Source organism: Anabas testudineus, chromosome 18 (genome assembly GCF_900324465.2).
Source record: "Anabas testudineus chromosome 18, fAnaTes1.2, whole genome shotgun sequence".
In the NCBI taxonomy this organism is placed as follows: domain Eukaryota; kingdom Metazoa; phylum Chordata; class Actinopteri; order Anabantiformes; family Anabantidae; genus Anabas; species Anabas testudineus.
In genome coordinates this window covers 29,270,620-29,289,406 of record NC_046627.1, presented here as the reverse complement: position 1 = coordinate 29,289,406, position 18,787 = coordinate 29,270,620, and the positions used below count along the sequence as shown (strand labels likewise).

At 41.5% G+C, this 18,787-nt stretch overlaps 1 protein-coding gene across 1 annotated transcript in view; it reads left to right on the top strand.

The window, feature by feature from the left end:
* The first annotated feature begins 1,704 nt into the window (after positions 1-1,704).
* Positions 1,705-18,787, top strand: part of ank2b (ankyrin 2b, neuronal) — a 107,755-nt gene continuing 90,672 nt past the window's right edge. Inside the window, exon 1 of the mRNA XM_026352680.1 lies at positions 1,705-1,878. Within this exon, the coding sequence (XP_026208465.1) occupies positions 1,792-1,878 (87 nt within the window). The 5' untranslated portion in view covers positions 1,705-1,791. The remainder of the gene's footprint in view (positions 1,879-18,787) is intronic.

The window sequence follows — 18,787 nt, the reverse complement described above, 5'->3', positions numbered from 1 at the left end:
CTTCAGTTTGGGAAGCTCTCCTCTTTAAAAGAAGAATAGAAACCCAGCAGTGATACTGACTCTGCCAGACGTTTGTCAGACTGCAGCTCAGAGTTGAAGCTGGACATTACCCACGCTGCCAGTGAAGGGAGATGAAATCATGTGCATTTCACTCTCAACCATGAATGAGTACCTGCCGACGTGATCAGATGATGGTGTCACTTCCTTCAGTGTGAGCAGCAATGTTCCCTTCAACTGGCTTGAGAAAAACTTCACTTGTCTCATGAAAGCCTTTACCAGGCTGTACATTTCTTATACAGAAAGGCTCTAGCCTTTCAGTTTGATTTTCAGTTGAGTCATTAGTGCAGTCACATCACCAGCAAACGCCAGGTCTGCCATCCAGTCTGCATCATGATTCAGGCATCTCTGCTCTCATACCCCACACTCCTTTAAGCACGTTGGCCAGGCTCAGCCATCTGACAGCAGTTTAATAACCCTGTGTCACTATATTCACTGTCATGTTCCTCCAAAAGTGCAACAAACTGTGTGTGGTTCAAAGCTCTTGTCCTGATGAAGTGAACATTACACCTCCTGATGTATAATACAATACAAAAATATCAGTTTCTGTTCTGGGTTTATCTCAGTCACCTTACCTTGCATCCGCTTAAGAAGAAAATTTTTTTTCCAGTCAAATTTGGAAAGTCATCAGTTGTATAACCTCCCATTTCAGTCCCACTTGTCCACTTTGCTTTGCAGCTGAAGCGTCAGATTTCCCACGATGTCCTTGAACCTTCTTGTTACAGTTTGACTAGGAAAACGCACATTCATTAACACTTCTTTTTTCTTGCTGCAGAGTCCACCAAACATTCTATGTCAGATATGATGTGGACACCTGTGTCAAGTTTTTGTACTTGTGTGTTTTGTCTCGTGATGGTGATTCAAATTAAAATCCTTAAACACTTAAACACTATCTGTTCTTCACAAACTGAAAACTATTAAAAAAATACATTTAATTTTTAAAAACTGATTAAACTCAAGCATTCGGAGTCAATCTTTCTCTTTTTGACACTAGCTGACATTTTTAAGAGCTAAAGCAAACAGTCCAACATGTGGTCACATGAGAAAAACTGTTAAATAAAGTAGTGCTGTTGTATTACATGCAGGTATTACTCTAATATATTTACATTGACTTTTAATATTCTGAAGAAGTTCAGGGAGAGCCAGAGGGCCAGATGCTCTGCTCTGTACTTAACCCTGACTTTAACCAAAGCACAACTGAAACTAAACCCTTGAAAAAAGTCATCCCTTTAAAATGTTATCAGCTTTTGGAAGATGAGTCCCTGAGCAAGAGTGTGTAAACAGGTTTATTCCCCATAGTGTATGTACTACATAGTTGACATATGACTGCTAAGTCTGTGTGTGTGTGTGTGTGTGTGTGTGTGTGTGTGTGTGTGTGTGTGTGTGTGTGTGTGTGTGTGTGTGTGTGTGTGTGTGTGTGTGCGCGCTCGTGCAGCGACTATTTTGGTTCGCCAGCGAGGTTTCCAGATAAACACTGGTGGCAGCTGCTGCCATAGCAACACCATTGTGCTCCCTCCCCCTCCCCTCCCCCCCCCTCCCTCTTCTCTCCTCCTTCTCCCCGACCACTCCCCCCCCCCCGCGCCTGGCTTGGCGCTCCACACAGCCAGAGAGTGAGGACCAGAGAGGAGAGAGGTCGGCTCACTTCGTTTCACTGAGGAGGGGAGAACCAGAAGAGACGAGTGGATAGAGAGGAGAAGGAGAAAGAACTGAGGAATAAACTGTTCTGGGGAGAGAATGAGTGAGGACAACCACTCCCACTACAGGCTGGACCCCAGCGATCGCTTCAATGGGCTGGGACAGCGGAGAAAGAGACCCAAGAAGGTAAATGAATAGATGGAAAGCCACATGGTACGAGGAGTGTGAGCTGGAGCTGGAGCTCAAGAAGCAACACTGCCTGATTTCCCTCCCAGCTAGAGAGCTGGAGCTGGGGGCAGTGGAGATGGAGCAGGTGGAGAATAACAGAGGATGACTGTGTGTTTGGAATTGTTTTGTTGTTTTTTTTATATTTATTATTATTATTTTGTGGCCAGAGGTGTTGTTGATGTATGAGGTTGTATTAAAGCTTCAATCCAGCAATACCATTTTCCCTGCACCTCCACCTTCCCCCCAGGAGTAAAGCCTCTTCCCAGTGGAGCAGCATCTCTGCTGATTCCACTTCTTTTTTATTACACTGCTCCTTGTATCCGTTCTCCTCCTGTTTTTTCCCTCTCCTGTCGTCTTGCTCTCAGTGTTGCTGTTGTTGTTGTGAACAGCTCTGGGTAGTGAGTAGTAGGAGGAGGCTCCTCTCACATGTTGACAGGGTGGGTCCCTGCTCCACTCGCTCTTTGTGTGCTTGATGCTGTGGACATCACCACACACAGATAGCAACTATCAGGAGATTTTGGTGATTCCTATAGTGTCATGTCCTGTAATGTGTCTTTTTGACATCCATGATTGATTATTGCTGCTGTTTATTGTTTTATGTTTGTAGTCCCCACCATCAACACACACACAATTAAGGAAGATGGTGAGCTTTTGATAAAAAACCCCAAAGCCCACTGTGACGTCTTTATACTTGACTGTTTGTCTCACAAATGAAGCATTAGTTATTCAGTTCAGGCAGAAAAAGAACAAACAGTAGATGTATGTAAAAAGCATGAACCAGCTCCACTTTGGGCATTTTTGCTTTAAAAATATTAAATAGTGGCAGATTGATTTCATTTATTGTTATTAATTTACCAGTTATGTTATAATAACCCAAACAATAGATTGGCATATATTCTCATGTACAGTGGCAATAAAAGGTAGGTCAGAATTTCTACATTAATTAGTCATAACATGTGATCTGATCTTCATCTAAGTGAAGAGTCTTAACAAATATAATGTACCTAAATAATAACACACAAAAAAAATCTGATCTTTCATTTCTATAACGAGAACAACCATAAAAACCTCATAGTGCTAGTGGAAAAACGATGTCTTTGGCTTTGTAATAACAAAATAAGTCTTCCTCATAAAGGACACTCTGATTAACAGAGGGAAGGTGACAGTCCAGTCCTTGTTTCCTCAGGCTTGAAGAACACAGAAAAACAGAATTCAAGCTTATTGCATTTCAGTGCATTTCAGCGTTGTGTGTGCTAGGTTGACTAAAAGAGATTGGCCGGTCTGAATATCTGCTTTAGCCACTAATAATGAAGTAGGGTTGTGCATCAACCTGTTATTTGTTGACTAGAGATTCGAATCCTGTGCTTTCATGTCACAGTTACCTGCCGTCTGCCCACCCTGACTTAGAATGTGAAAATGCTTTAATTGACAGCAAAGTGTGTTTTCTGGCATTGTCTAACATTTCGCTGCCATGTTGTGCAATATGTTTTCCCTGTAAACACTAAGCATCAATTCATGGATTGGAGTAATAATCACTTTTTTAGAATAATAGAAGACAAGCAGCAACAGCAATTAGCATGTAGCTGCATCTCTGTTCATAGATCAGTACGCCTGCTGCCTTAGAGCTTGTCTGCTGTGCACCAAAAAACCCACCAGTAGCCCCCCTGGTGCTGGGTAAAAAATGGTAACGTTAGCTGTTTGTGCAAAACAGAATGTTAAATCTGACATATTATGTGTGGTATTGTCAGTCAGGTTTACTTATAATCATTTCTTTACATACAGTTTAGTATGAGGCCATGCAAAGACTTCTAGAGGCTCTTAGAGGGCCATGACACTCTCAATCAAACCATACAATTGGACTGGATTCGATCCAGAATCATTAAATAAAAAGTCAATTAAAGAACTTTGACAAAGAAATTAAGTCCAGGGCTTTTTTTCCACCCCCATGGAACAGTGCTGGGCTGTGGAGCAGTTTTGGGGGTCAAAGCGTATTAGTGCAACATTTGTGTTCGTTATGTAATGCCTATTTCTAATAGACAATCTTTTGAAAAAAGCAGCTATAGGACAGCAAATAAAAATTTAGATCATTTAAAAATGTACCTATATTTTTATATTTATTTTCTATATTTGTTTAAGTATCATTAAGAAAGTTAAATAACAAATGAAAAAAATGCGATGACATTGTGCATGTTTTACCCGCCCAAAAATAGGAAACTTTGCCAAATATCAAGGTAAATGTTATTTCTGGAATCCAGAAGAATAAGCAGCTGTCATAGGAGTGAACTGGGTGAAGCAGTAACTGTGGACGACCGAGAATCTTCACCAACATATTATCACTTGAAGGTTTTTGAGTGAGGCTTGATTGAACTAATCAGAAAACACATATTATTTCTCCTTGACAGGTGAGTTTTGCAGCTTCTTATTTATTGTGACTCCTGTTGCCTCTGCTGGGTGAACTTGGTTAGTTCATAAAAATGAACACAAGACAAGACAGTTCCAGAGATTGTTTTACTTAAATAAAGGTCCTGGGGCTTGGAAAACATTTGCCATTTGTGACACCAGCAAATAACAAACGCAGGAGGAAAAGCAAGATCAAATAAATGCAGAATAGATATCAGTGCTTTCATACAGTTTTGCATCTGTGTGGTGTGTGTGGTAAGGAAACAGCTCACAGAAGGCAGGTGTTTGAGTTGGTAATGCTGAGTCTAGAAAGATTCTACAGAGGCAAAGCATTTGGCAGCAGGGGGGCATTCAGAATCAATGAATGAATTATTGATATGCTCCCTCCCCCCCGTGCTTAGACAGGCACACTGGAACAGAAATGCGCACCCTCTTGATGACCTATGGGAGCTGATCTCTGCTGTGTGTAGGGCAATTGACTTGCAGTGAGGTGTTGTGCTTATGTCTGCTGTTGTAGCCCCTCATATTTGGACACGCTTGAGCTGATGTGCTCAGCTGGTTGAAGGCTTCATTTTAATACAGTGTGTTCTTGGCACTTTGATGAAAGCCCTAAGCACTTTAATCTTCCACTGCCTCAATTAAAACTCTAAACCTTACACTCATCCAGAGAGTGTTTGAAACACAGCCCTACTGTACCCATACACACTCCACTTGCTCATTGTACACTTTCTTTTCAAGGTGACGAAGATACAGCTTTTATTTTCTGATGAGTGCGGGAAGGTTTCGGGTTCGTGGCTTTCTGTCCTGCAAGGCAAGGGCAGTTTGGAAAAGACAGTGTAGGTGTTTTGTTTCAGGGAACAGAGAGGTCGAGGATTTTCAGTCCTTGTATTATACTGTGACTCAGCTCATTTTCTATTAAATATAGTCACATTCAGTCAAACAGCAAATTGTTTGTTGCGTCTGCGGGTCTCTAATTGGCGGTGAAGGTGAGTCATAGTTATTTAGGAATGAAAAGCCTACATTACATTTGTTTCATAGTAATGCTTAGAAACTAAGTTGTTAAAGCAGTTGTCCACAAACCACAGCGTGAGTGATTTGATTCCCAGTTCCCAGAATGGCTGTTGTTGATGCCTGGCAGAACACCGGTTAGTCGGTCATTGTTGTAAGTTTATTTAAATAAACCACCTGATAATTAACAGATTAACAGATTGTCTTGTAGCACATCAGACATTTATGCAGAAGACCAGGGATTAAAATAATATTTAGCATTGGACATGAAAAAAATATTGGCGCTGAATATAAAAAAGGTATAAACATTAAATGAAAATAATATAAATCTGTAGTTTTGTGTCATGACCAATAATCAGTTCCTCTCTGTTCTTTTTCATAGTTTACTTTGGTATGGATTTTTTTCTATACTCTTCTTGAAAGAAAAAAAGATATACATTGGGTATATATTAGAAATATTGGGTGTTACTGTTTATCATGAGCATCAGTTTACAGTAATTCATTTAGATATTTGAAATGTGATTGAAAAGAAAACTTCTATTCAGCATCTGAAATAATGCTACAGAGTCGACTGTCAGGTTCTCCTTTGGAATCCCTTCCGATTGGACCCACTTCCTGATGCACGTCTATAAATGGCTCATGACTCACAGCTGATCAGTTAGTTGATTAAAGCCAATTTCCTGTGGCGTCTCCGCCAGACTCGACCATCCACCCACTCAACCAGGCACATTTTTAAACACCTTTGACAACACACGATACGACAGTCAAGCACCTCATGAGGGGTCACTTAAATCAGAGAAAAAGCTATTATCACACACCACACATACAGTACAAACTGAAATAACAGATTGTGATAGCAGCATTTTTCACACTAACTGCCGGGTTTCATTTAAACACTAAAGCAGTCAGAAGCATAACTAGAATAACCTCATGTGATTTCGTGAATTTGTCCCAGGAAACACAAACTTAAAATAGCAAAGGAAGGAACTTATAGCTGCTGATTAGATCGCTGAGAATCTCTTCATAGAAATAAGACTTTAAATGAATTTGATGATCTCTTCTCATGTTCCCTTTCTGCTTTGTACCTGATACTGTCACATGGTAAGTAGCATTTTAGACCTCCCCAGCTGATAAGTGATGGTCTTTCTTTGGACATGTAGCTGTTTCCAATGTTGAGAATGAACACTGTTCCTCTTGCTTAAGGTTTAGGTGTATAATGTGTAATATTCACAGTTGTGCTCACCTGGATGCAAAGATCATGGTTAAAAGAAACTAGCACTGGAGTGCACTGGTAGCCTAATGGTTAGTGTTGATAAAAGTCTTCATGTATGTAGGTCTGTTGCGTTATGGTTAGGTCAGAGCCACATGATTCAGCTGAAGAGAACTTTAACATGGCTGCATTTGAACAGCTCTTTTTAATGATGAGATCTTGGTCACTACAGGTAGAAAGAGAGAAAGTCAATTCTAATAGGTGGACTGCTATCGACCTGCATGTCACAGTCTGGTTTCTGCTGTCTGCTCTGATTTGTCTGGAAATAACTCGGAAAGGGTAAAGAGGAAGCACCCGGTGTGTCTAGTTGCTCCGGTGACTGTTCACACTGTGACTCAGCTAAACAGAAGACAAAAGAGTCAAGCTAAAATGTTTACTCGTCATTTTGTGTTTGGACACACAAGCTGAAGGGTTGGACAATTAAATGCTGAGGCAAGGGTTACAGGGAGAATTAGGATTAGGTTTAGGTTGTAGTCAGGACTGAGATTAATGTCTGTGTGTGTATGTCTGCAAAGTTTTGCTGTCTCAATGCAAAAATACCCAAAAGACTTATGTTGCACAGCATCAGCTCTTTTGAGCCATTGAGGTATACTTTCAGTTCCTGTGTGTAGTCAGAAGTAAGATGATGTGTGTGTGTGTGTGTGTGTGTGCCAAGATGCTGTAGGCTGAAAATTTACTCCCAGACTGACTTCTTAAATCATCAGCTGTTTTATGTGGTTTATGTGTGAACATGGGTTTTCTGGGTGTTTGAGGGTTAAGATTGGGTCAAGTTTAGGGAGAAGGGTCAGGCATCTAGTTGTGATGGTTAGAGTTAGGGTAAGGGGCTTGGGAAATGAATGACCACATAAAAACAGTGTTAATGTGTGTGTGTGTGTGTGTGTGTGTGTGTGTGTGTGTGTGTGTGTGTGTTTGACCCTTCCATGCTGGCTCTTTTTTTGGACGGAAAACAACAACGCAGATGGTCTGCAGGGATGACACGCGGACGTTGCCATGGCGACCAAGAGCCTTGCCGCCAAAAAGAAAACCTTTAGCAGAAAACATCTGAGGCGACATCTCAGGCTCTGGCAGCTTATTCTCACTTCACCGTCCTGTTTTGTTTTGTTTTTTGTTTTTTTTGTTTTTTCAGTTCATGGCCTAAAGGGTGACAGTTTGCATCCTTAGGTCATTTTCTGTAGAATATTCAGGTTTCGACTGTCTGCAATTAAACATGCTGTGACTTAATCAAAGCACCAAGAGCACTCCCTTGGTGAGGTCGGGTGTGGCTATTCCCTGGAGAGCCATGGCTGTGTTGTGTTTTTCCTGTGCAGTCTACTTGTACACTTTAACACAATCATCCATTATGGGGAAGGGATGTGACTGATGCGCTCCTCGTTATCTGTACAGATCCACACCGAAAAGTTGGAGGCTTAAAATAGAAGAATGGCTTGAATGAGCAGTTAATCTCCATATGACGTGGTGGGAGATGTGTGCTTGTCTGAGGAAGTAACTTAAATCAACTTGCCTCTGCTCTGACTCCTGGTGGTGTAACAGGTGACACTGTACACCTGAATGCAGCGGAAGCAAAGCCACATTAAGAGCCACACAGGCGCTCCTGTTTTCCACCTGTAAATAGGTTCATTGTACATTCTGTGAGGTTAATAAGTCATTTTTATTAATGTTATATTAAATCTATTTAAAATAGAAATAAGCTTACTGGCAGGATAAGTTGATATCCGGTTTCTTAATACCTAATAAAAAGGCATTTGACCCATATTGCCATTTATTCATACAACAATTCTAAGTTCAGATCTGTGCTTTGTATCAACATTGAATTTATATACATTTATATATAATTAATTCATCAAGCATTTCTAATTGTACTTTATTCAACCTGATGAACTGCCATCATTCACTGAGCGTCAGGACTGCATTAGCACCACCATGATGTGTAGTGACAGGTTTGAAAGGCAGCTCTAGGCTCAAGTGGGAGTGCTCAGTCTGACACTAAACAGCGTTTCTCATCTCACTTATGGAAGGCCAGAGATGATTTATTGATATGCGGATCTATCCATTAGTAATGCCTTAGGGATCTTGAGGTGCTACATTATGTTGTCTCACTTCCTAGACAGTTGAGAAAAGTTCTGCAGAAGCAAAATGTATGCCCACGATTTTAATTGCAGCCTCTCCCTTTTCTGAGACCTTTGCATAGTTTTCTGTTATACCTATGCAGATATTAGGTGTAACAGTAAATACATGGTTGCAAGTCTTTGTAATCTATATTTACCTATAGCAGCTTCTCTACATAGACCTGTGTGTTGTTTCTAAATCTCTCCAAAATATCTAAAAATTCAAATGTTCAGCAAAAACACAGCAATTTTATAGCTTTTTTCTTGTAACCAAAGAGGACAGTTAGTCTATCAACACCAAGGCACTGGCTGATATCTGACCTTTAATGAAACGTTCAACCTTAGCTGCAGGGGTTTCACCAATCAGCCACAGAAACTAAACGTCTACTAGTGTGTGATTTTGCTTCCTCGCACTTTGTTCTTCTCCTCAACAGTAGTGAAATTGAAGCTTGTGTGACCAGAGACAATGATGAGATGTGCTCACGGTGCATTCAAGCCCACGAACCCACACTGTAACACTACACACACACACACACTTTGCTTTTATTGTGCAAAAGAATCAAGATTAGGTAAAAGTAGAGTCCCCCCCCCCCCCCCCCCAGCTGGGGCTTGATCTGACAGTGTGAGGCTGTAATTTCAGCCTTATGGGAAAGTTATGAAGTCATAAGTTATTGCATTTATATTGTGAAAATAAGGAAGTAGAGGTGTGAATTGTGGCTCTAATTTGAGTTCCTCTGGCTGAGATTAATTGTGTGGGAGTTGGATTTTCTAACACATTGTTCATGGGCAGAGTTTTAGTTAACTGTGATATGTGCAGCGAGGATGATGATTTAGCTTCCCAGATGGACCTGGGAGGTCCAGTCTCTAATTGTGTTTTCCTCTATAGTACAAATGTTGTGCAGATCTGAATAGAAAAAGTTAATGTTAGAGGAGTTATATTGCATGAGACACACACAGTGTGTGTTGGGCTGTCTCTTAACCCAGACACCATTCGAGACATGGCCTTGATCCAGCTTGATTATAACGTACACTGTGTAGCATTTGCATTTCAAAGGGAAGACAGTTGTGTGTGTGTTTCTGTGTTGGGTGTTCATTAATCACCCACGCCATCCTGCGCTCCATCCCGATCATACAGCAGAAATACTGCACGTCTTGTTAGATTTATCATATTAACATGTATCTGTCTAATAAATCTCATGGTCATGACTCCGTGGAAGGCCTGCTGGATGAAAAGCAGCAAATTCATTCCAATGGTTGTTCTGGAAAGAAACAAGACAAAACATCATAGAAGAGTAGATGAGATGACTTGAAAGCAGTAAGCTGAAAACAAAGCCACAAATCCTGGTGGTGTTTTTCTCTTTATTACCCATTCTGTCACTCAGTCTAAATCTTCCCTCTAATCTCTGAGCGACTACATGATGGAAAGAATTACTGGATGAGCTCCAGTGCTCCCTTTGAAAAGATTGAGTTCCCCGTGTGGATTTGAAAGGTGAGGTTGCTGACCTGATGACACCACATTTCTAGACCTTTCTGGCTTTAACTTGAATTTGCATTACACTTTGCTGACTTGCTGCAGTGCGTTTGGCAGGTGGACGCATCCAAGTCCATGTTCAGTTCCTGAAGACTGATGACTGATGTGGGCGGATATAAAAATCAAGTGATTAAAACATATTAGAAGCATACATCAGCTGATTATGGGTGTGGTTGGTCGACTGTCTGACAGGCTTTGATGTGAGCTGGGTTGGGTTTAGCCAAGTGTGAAGGAGCAGGCAGACTAAAGAAGGAGAAAGAAGGACACCGATAGACTTGATGTTGGGATTTGACACAGCAGCGTGTGTGTCACTATCAAGTAGATATGTGCTTGGACATGTTGACAAAATAGCACAAAGCCCAACGTTGGAGAGCATTTCTCACTGAATGGTTTACTGCTCTCTGCAGTGGTTTCCTAACACACTACGTAAATAACCTGAAATGAGTTCAGATTTCGACCACCAGCTACTGTAGCTATTTGTGATACAAATGTTAAATTCCGCTTCCTGTTTCTCCTGACAATATACACTATGTACATGTGCAGCACTCGACTATCTGATTTTACTCAAGACTTTAGAAACATAAGGACGTATCTGTCCAGAAAGACTGTTTTCTTTCACTTGCACTTATCCTCAAGCATGTTGACAACTTGACATGAGACATGACTTTGAATTAACTTGGGAGCTGTTTTCCAGACCTGAAGAGCTGATTGAAAGCTGAATGCCTCCACTAGTTGGAGATTTGACTTGACTTGACATCTCTGGTTTAATCGACAATAAGTACTTGGCCTTCTCTGGTTAAAAGGGCGACTCTCAATCAAACCAAACTTTTGAAAGGGAATATTTTTGCACTGCTACCAGGCTGTTCAATAAGTCTGGGTAACAGGACCTTTGACATTTTGTACAGTTTCTTTTTAAAGTAATCCATCTTAGCTTAAACAAGGTGTTTGAGCAAAGAAGGATTAATGACCAGGTCAGAGAGGTCAGCGCCCTCTGACTACAGGGGCCTCATGTGGTCAGAGCTACTGCTGATTGAATCTAAAAGGTTTTGTAAATGCATGTGCAGCCACAATTGGATGATACTGTTATATTGTAACATGCCCAAGTGGCATCCATGGACAAACACTGGTCGGCTCTTGAGAACAGTCTGTTTGGTCAGCTGTAACTGAAGGAGGATGTCAGGCCCGGTCATATAGTAATTCAAGTTGTTCTCGAAACACAACACTGTCTCAGTTTACCATGACACGTAGATGATCTTGAAGACACTGACTGTCGCTGCTGCTGTTTAGCAGTTTTGTACAGTTTTAAGTAACACAGCTGACACATAATGCTTAATGTTGTGGAGAGAGCCAATCAGCCATTCTACCTCCTGTTCTGTGAAAACACCAGACCACCTCCAAGAGAAAAGAGGTCAAGTGCAAAGAGATGGGACTCATTTCTTAACTTAGTGACATCAAAATGTTGGCACAGCTGTCAGGTTCAGTGCAACCAATCATAGTAATCTCTCAAAATGCCCTGGTCTATACATATGGCAGGATGCTAGTCAACCATCTGTCCTTTAAAGCAGGACAGGGCTCAAATCGGATGTTTCTCAAATGACTGAAGATTTGGGGTGCAGTGAGGTTTGGGTTGCAGGTGTTTTTGATCAAGCTAAAGATCCACAAATGCGTACATTTTAGTACTTGACAGAGTGGGTTTGTGCACAAACGTTTACAAATGTGAGTTCACATAGTTGTCCACAAATCTTTAGATAAACTCAGAATCCACTGCACACGTGAAACTAATGTTTGCACATACCTTAGGTCATTTAATTTGTAGCTGAGGAACCAAAACAAATATCACTGACACAGTCCTTTAAATCCAGCGTATCTAAAGGAGACTCAAGGCTCAGAACAAAAGAAAACAATGAATAAAGACCCAGGAATGGAGTAAAGAGGCTAATACTTAGCAGCCATTGATGCAGCTACATGATGTAACCATTCAGGCCACATCAGCCTCTGTCTGTGCTTGAGGATACAAGTGCTTGACCTCAGTCTCAATATAGACTGCAAGCATAGACACACACCACCCACCCTGTATCAAAAGACTTTCATTTGAGGCTCTGACCACCCCACCCCCTGACTTACTGATTGAAGACTGACCTTTCCGTGGTGGCTGAGAGGTGCACTGGGGATTTGTTGAGATTTGCTGTGGTGTGTGATTCAGTTTTTTGTTTTTGTTTTTGTGAGTGGGGATGGAGGCTTTTTGATTTCAATAGTACCTTTGTACCACATGTGTAGCTTTTTACTTTCTGCTGTTATTTGCACTATTTTGAGAAGCTAAATCAAACCTCAGACTTCCTTGTTGGCAGGTGTGTACTTGTGTCCCTGTGTGTGTCTCTTCATCCAGCAAAGACTAGGCCGCCACGTTCAAAGGCCCTGCCTTTTTGGCCTGAGGCTGAGAGCTCAGGTGCTCTGTCAGGTGAGATAAACAACAGAGGTGGATATAGAGTATGTGTGTTTCCCCTTTGAGTTCTGATAAAAGTGGAAGGTTTCCTGCCTTCCACTGTCATGACTTTTGACTACATCCAGACGTTGCTGTATCTTTTGTATTCTAGACTCTCTGTTTTTGGATCTTTGCTTGTTATTCTTGTATTTTAACCCGGGGAAAACATATTTTCATCAGTTACACATCAGACAAATCAATCAGAAGCTGACTGATGATGCATCAAAGTACATTATTATTGTACAAAGTAGCTTTGGAGGAAGCAGAGGTGTCTAAAGGTTTTTATGTAAAATTAGATTGGAGCTGGTGGAAGCTCTTTATACCTTAGTGTGTACTGTACAGTATATAGCAAATGTAAGAGTTTTTCTATTCTTATAGGACTTTACTGGCCAGATTCCTGTTCTGCAAGGAACTCAGAGCAAGAGGGGTCAGTGAGGGAGGTTGAGATAAAGACGAAGATCATCTGTCACTGTGTCGAGGCTGAGAGAAAGACTAGTCTACAGGGAAAGAATAGTCCGTTTAATTGGGTTTTTGGGCCAATCAAGAATTTCTTTCCTGCTGCTAGCCCACCCACAACAGCCTAAAACTACACTGCCTAACCATAGCTTGGTAAAGGGACAGCCATCAAGAAAGTAACTGCTGCAAAAGGTATTTGATATAAATGTGACCACAACATGCGGTAACCCACTGATCACTTTGGGAAGGATTGGCCCAGCATCAGCTTGTAACTACAACATGTTGAATTTCTACTTTCTGTCAGCCTCGCTCTCCAGCTCCTCATCTCCATCTTACAGCTTTTTCTCTACACTTTCCCTGTTTCCCCTCCTGCCTCCCTTCACAGTCCATCTGTGTGTTTGGAGGCATGAAGCCATGACGCCTTAATGACAGTCTAGCCCACTGTGGCTGGGCTAATCCAGTTAGCTCGGCTGTATAACCGGGGCCCATTCACTGTGCCTCGCCACCAACATCACTTTTTGTTTCTGCTAATCCCACTGGCGCAGCCTCGCCACACGTTATACACACACAGGCGCCAGTAGATGTACCTTTAATATTATCATTTTCTATTGTCGTCCTTCCAGTAGGACATCCTGCTAAATCTGCTGCTTTGGAATGAAACCTGATTCTCCTCTGTGGATAAAGAATGTGACACACCGAGCTGTGTCACATGATAAAGCAGCAGTATGACCACCAGCCCGTTTGATTTGCTGATGGTTTCCAACACACCCTGTCAGTCAAACTGGTGGTATCCCTCTGTGGCAGATTTACTCTTCTCTTCATCTTATTCATCGTCACACTGGTGTTGAGACACAGCTTCTCGTTGTCAGGACTGTGAATTGGATGGTTTGGTCTGCAACAAGAATAGAGTAATTGTATTATTCACATTCATTCAGAGGTTAGAAAGAAAAAACAAATGTGAGAATGCATCTCATGTCTGCTTCTGTCACAAATTATTCTTAATATACCGGAATAATTACAGTAACTTTAATTTATTGATAGATCTGTTTTCAGTTTCATGTAGCCCTATTCCCTTGTCATTTAAATTCAATTAAAAACTGAACAGGTCATTTGACTTCGACTACTGTTTCTTAGTTCCCATGTAAGGTGCCACAAATCTCTCCACAACAGGTACTTAACATTTTAATCACCGGCTGTAAGACATAACTGGCAACTTTATATGACAGCACTAAGACAAACAACACGTCACATCATATTCTTATCAGTGGAATAATGCCGGTACGTTTAAGTACTAGATAGCCCTGCTACCACCAACTCTTGGCAACAGTAGTGTGTTTGTATGTGTTTGGAGCGACACTGCTCCACATTCCAGAGTCTGTGCGTGTTACAGAGCTAAGTTCATAGGAAGCGCCTGGCCAGGATGAATTAAATGCCCATTTTCAGATGACAAGGCAAGTCATAGATGTGAAAGCCGCACTGGAGGCATGACAGTTCACTGAGTAGCTAGAGCGAAAGGCAAAAAGGCCAGTCTATTCATCAGCACAGAAAGATGGCTTTGTTATGCAAGACCTTCCACTGCACCTCGTGTTCTTCCACCCTTTGCTTCTCAGAAGTGACAGAGAGGAAAGAAAGACAAGGCAGTGCTGTCTGTCTGTATCTTGGAGATCTTTGTTGATGTTATGGTCAGCATCAGTGTTCACATGAAGGAATCAGATTAGTACATAATCAGTTACAATAGGGGGGTCAGAGGATACAACCTCTGTTGCGGAATCTTTTCCTCAGCCGGAGGTTACAGACAGACTAAGTGGTCAGTCTGAGACAGTCAGTTGGAGGCATAGCTTAATTTCCACATTAACCACCTGATTTATGTTCCAACTTAGACTCTTCAGTGCTTTTTCATTAATATGCATCGCAAGGTAGGGAATGTTCAATGCATTTATATTGTTTGCATTCAGACTTTATTTACTGAGGTCAATTTTACACTTGTAGAGTTTTCCACAAAGAGCTTATAAATTGTCTGTTTAGGTACGCTTTAACTTATTTGTGACTTAAGCGTACATTAATAGCCTCACAATTTTGTAGAATGTACCAAAACTGTTTGCATGTCTTCCATGTTATAAGTCTATTCCATTAATAACCAATCTCATGTAGCCTTACTATGTGCAATAATTAATATAATACAGAGTTGGAAACTAAACATCAAAATCATATACAGTAGTTCAATTGTTCCGTTTGCTGAAATCGTGGTACAATGTAATAGTGTCCCTGGACCCTGTCTGTAGAGTGTAAAAACGGTGATTGTGAATTGCAAAACTGAAAACGATGTGTGTTTTGCTCATTTTCCATACTTGCTTCTATTCTTGTCAACTGGTTGCAAACACTGTTTTTGCTTTCTGATTTTTTCATATTGTTTAAATAACCCACCAAAAGGAGGTTTTCTTCTAGTCAGGAGGCCTTCATGGTTTCTATTGCGCATGTGTAGAACCTGTCTATGCACAGTAAACACATGCATGCATTCAGAATCTTCATCAGTAGTATGAATACAAGTTGGTAAAGTATCTTACAGACAAGAGTCATCCAGTTGAAGTTATCTGAAAGTTGAGTCAAAACATCCCCACCTCCACAGATGCCCAAAAGAAGGAAGACAGCTCTCAAGACCTGTGGATGCCCCCAGTGGGCCTTCAACAAGGCAGCACCCTGTTCCAGGAAAACAACAAGGGAACAGTCGGAGTCCCAGGTCCAATGGAAATACCTGGTCACTCCTTACATGGCTGGAGTTTCAGAAAAGCTGAAAAGGATTTTTAGAAAAAAAACAGCATACCTGTCTATTTCAAACACACCAACACACTCAGACAGAGACCCGTCCACCCCGTAGACATAGCTCATAATTTCAACACAAACTTGTGCCATGCATTTTCAGTTGGTTTATAAGAGACTGGTAAATATACAAATGTTTCTCAACAACATTTTATGACTGGTTGTAAGACCAGAGGTTAAGAGCTGATGACTACATCCATGTATAAATCAAGCACTATCCCAACAATACAGGAACATTTTAATCCAGGCGTCATTCTGCACTGGTGTAATGATTCACCACTGGTTGGCAGGTAATAACCAGTCAGAACTGGATACAGACATCATTTCATTGGCTGTTATCCCGTGGGCCTTTTTCCATTCCCTGAAACGCCATCAAGTCACCTTCGACCCCCACATGTCCCCTTAAATGCGGAACGTACCCGCCCATTTGCGCTGCCTCTCTCATGCAGCCTTCACCTGCCGTCGGTGTCACCGAGGGCACAGGCAGGTCCTCTTAACCGCTGCAGTGCTGGATCATCATCGCAGGGTGCAGGAAGGAAAGGGAACGGTGTGTGTCTGTCACAAGAGATTCAAACGCTACTGAAATGTGTTCTCGTGGAGTGTAATGAGCCCATGTTTCTTTGCTCTATTTCATCTCCAGCAGCCCCCACCCCCACCTCTAGTGTCCACAAGCTGTGGTGAATAATAACCATCCCACCCCCCGCAGCCCCTTCTCCACCTCCCTCCTTAGCCTCCATCCATTATTCAGTACCCTATGGGGGATGTGTGTGTGCATAAATATACCTGAGCCTCACCTTTGTATGTCCTATGTGTTGTTTCTATGCTGCTGTGTGTGTATGTGGGATGGTGTGTGTGTTAGCATTCGTTTGTGTCTGAGCACTGACACAAGCTGTAGGGGGTTGAAGGCCAAATGTCAGCCTCATCTGTCTCAATGTCTCAACTGAGGAAATGATGTTATACATGTATAGACCTATAGTTTGTGTCATACAGGCAAGAGCAAATTTATTTTATACATTAAGAGACTTCAGCAGTTTACAGAAACATGCGGCTGATAAATAAAGTACAGTGGTGCTGCTTCAGCTGTAGCGTCACCTGCTGACAGACACTCGTCCCTACATTAATCCTATAGAGCACTGGTAGCAGGGGAATGTGCCAGTAGAGGGTCTCCGGAGTAAAAGGGTGGTTAAAGGTTTCTGTCATGATGACAGAACAGGAGACTAATCTATTATTTCTTCTTATTATATTATTATATCACTGATGTGATCATGTGTTTGTAGATTTAGTGTAGTGGACACACTGAGACACTGTGTCTGATGATAAAAGATGATATTTATGTAGCAAATACTCAGCTGTACCAGCTTAAGTAGGTTTGTGTGTAGATTTTACAATTAAAACAATTAAAGAATGGGTTCAGTTTTTCAAGTATGAGTTTAAACAATAGCCAGGTGCCAATATCAATTGTGAATGAGGTTTTGCATGGTGTAATCATTCCTAAACCCAGATGCAGCCATAAGCACATACTTACGCAACAAGCTTCATAAACCCTATAAATCCTCTGGATCGGACTGGGGTTTTTTGATTAACAAGCAGGCTGAAGGCTCATCTCTTCCTGAGATATGGAAGAGAATTCAGTTTTCACACACTCCGCTCTGAGGTGTGGGTAACACAGGGACAGCTCCAGTGATATGGTCATATGAAACCATGTAAACAATAAACAGTACCATTTATGCTACACATTTTAAAGAGGTGTTCCATCAGTTGGATCTCGTACTTCCACACAGAATGGGGACGAGATCCTGGTTATTAACATCTTACGGAGCCAAAGAAATACTATACAGCTGTTTCATATCAGTTCTCTTATCATCAGTAATCTGAATATATACTGTATGAAATCAGTGGAGTGACATTCTAAAATCAAATGTGATCATATATTTTAATTATTTAAATTATTATTTTTTTCTTCAGCTGAAGACAAAGCTCAGCCGTGAGCATCAGTAACAGTAAGAACACGCTCAGCAGACATGACGTCATCCCCACAAATCAACTGGAGGAATAAAGTTAAGCTAATAATGCAGCAAAAAGAGGAAGTCACTGAGCACAATGTTCATCTTTCAGTTCACTGTTTGGCTTTAGTTTTACTTACTGAGTGTAGAGTCATTTCTGCTGATATTTTTGAAAAATAAAACTGTAAAGAGCAACACGGCTTGAGTTACAGTATGTTTTTGTGCATTATGCTACAGTGCAGCGGGTTGTATTTCCACACTACCTGTGTGTGTGTGTGTGTGTGTGTGTGTGTGTGTGTGTGTGTGTGTGTGTGTGGCACTCCCCGCCCTCCATTGTCTCTTTATTGTAACATTCTGATTCTAGGTCAGTAGAAAAGACTCCTCTATTTTTGTCCACATAATCCCTTCTAAGAATGCACACACCCCTCAATGTGCACACATCTATGTGTGTGTGTGTGTGTTAATACCTCCAGCACATTACTCACTAATCCACTCACAGTCGGGAAGACTGTACTGCACTTATGCCTCTTCCCCCCTTTCCCCATATTAGACACACACACACACACACACACACACACACTACACACGGTGCGCACGCTTCCATCTTGGCTCGGACGCTCAGAGTCATAAACACATTGGATATATTTCACCCTGGGGTTTTTTGGCCTCTTTAGGAGCACCCATGAGCGCAGGCATGGTGGTTGGAGCAACAGGCCAGGTAAGCTTGATTGGCAGGTCATGCTCTCATTGTCACTGACAGTAACAGTAACAGGAATTTCTTAATGTCGTTGCAAG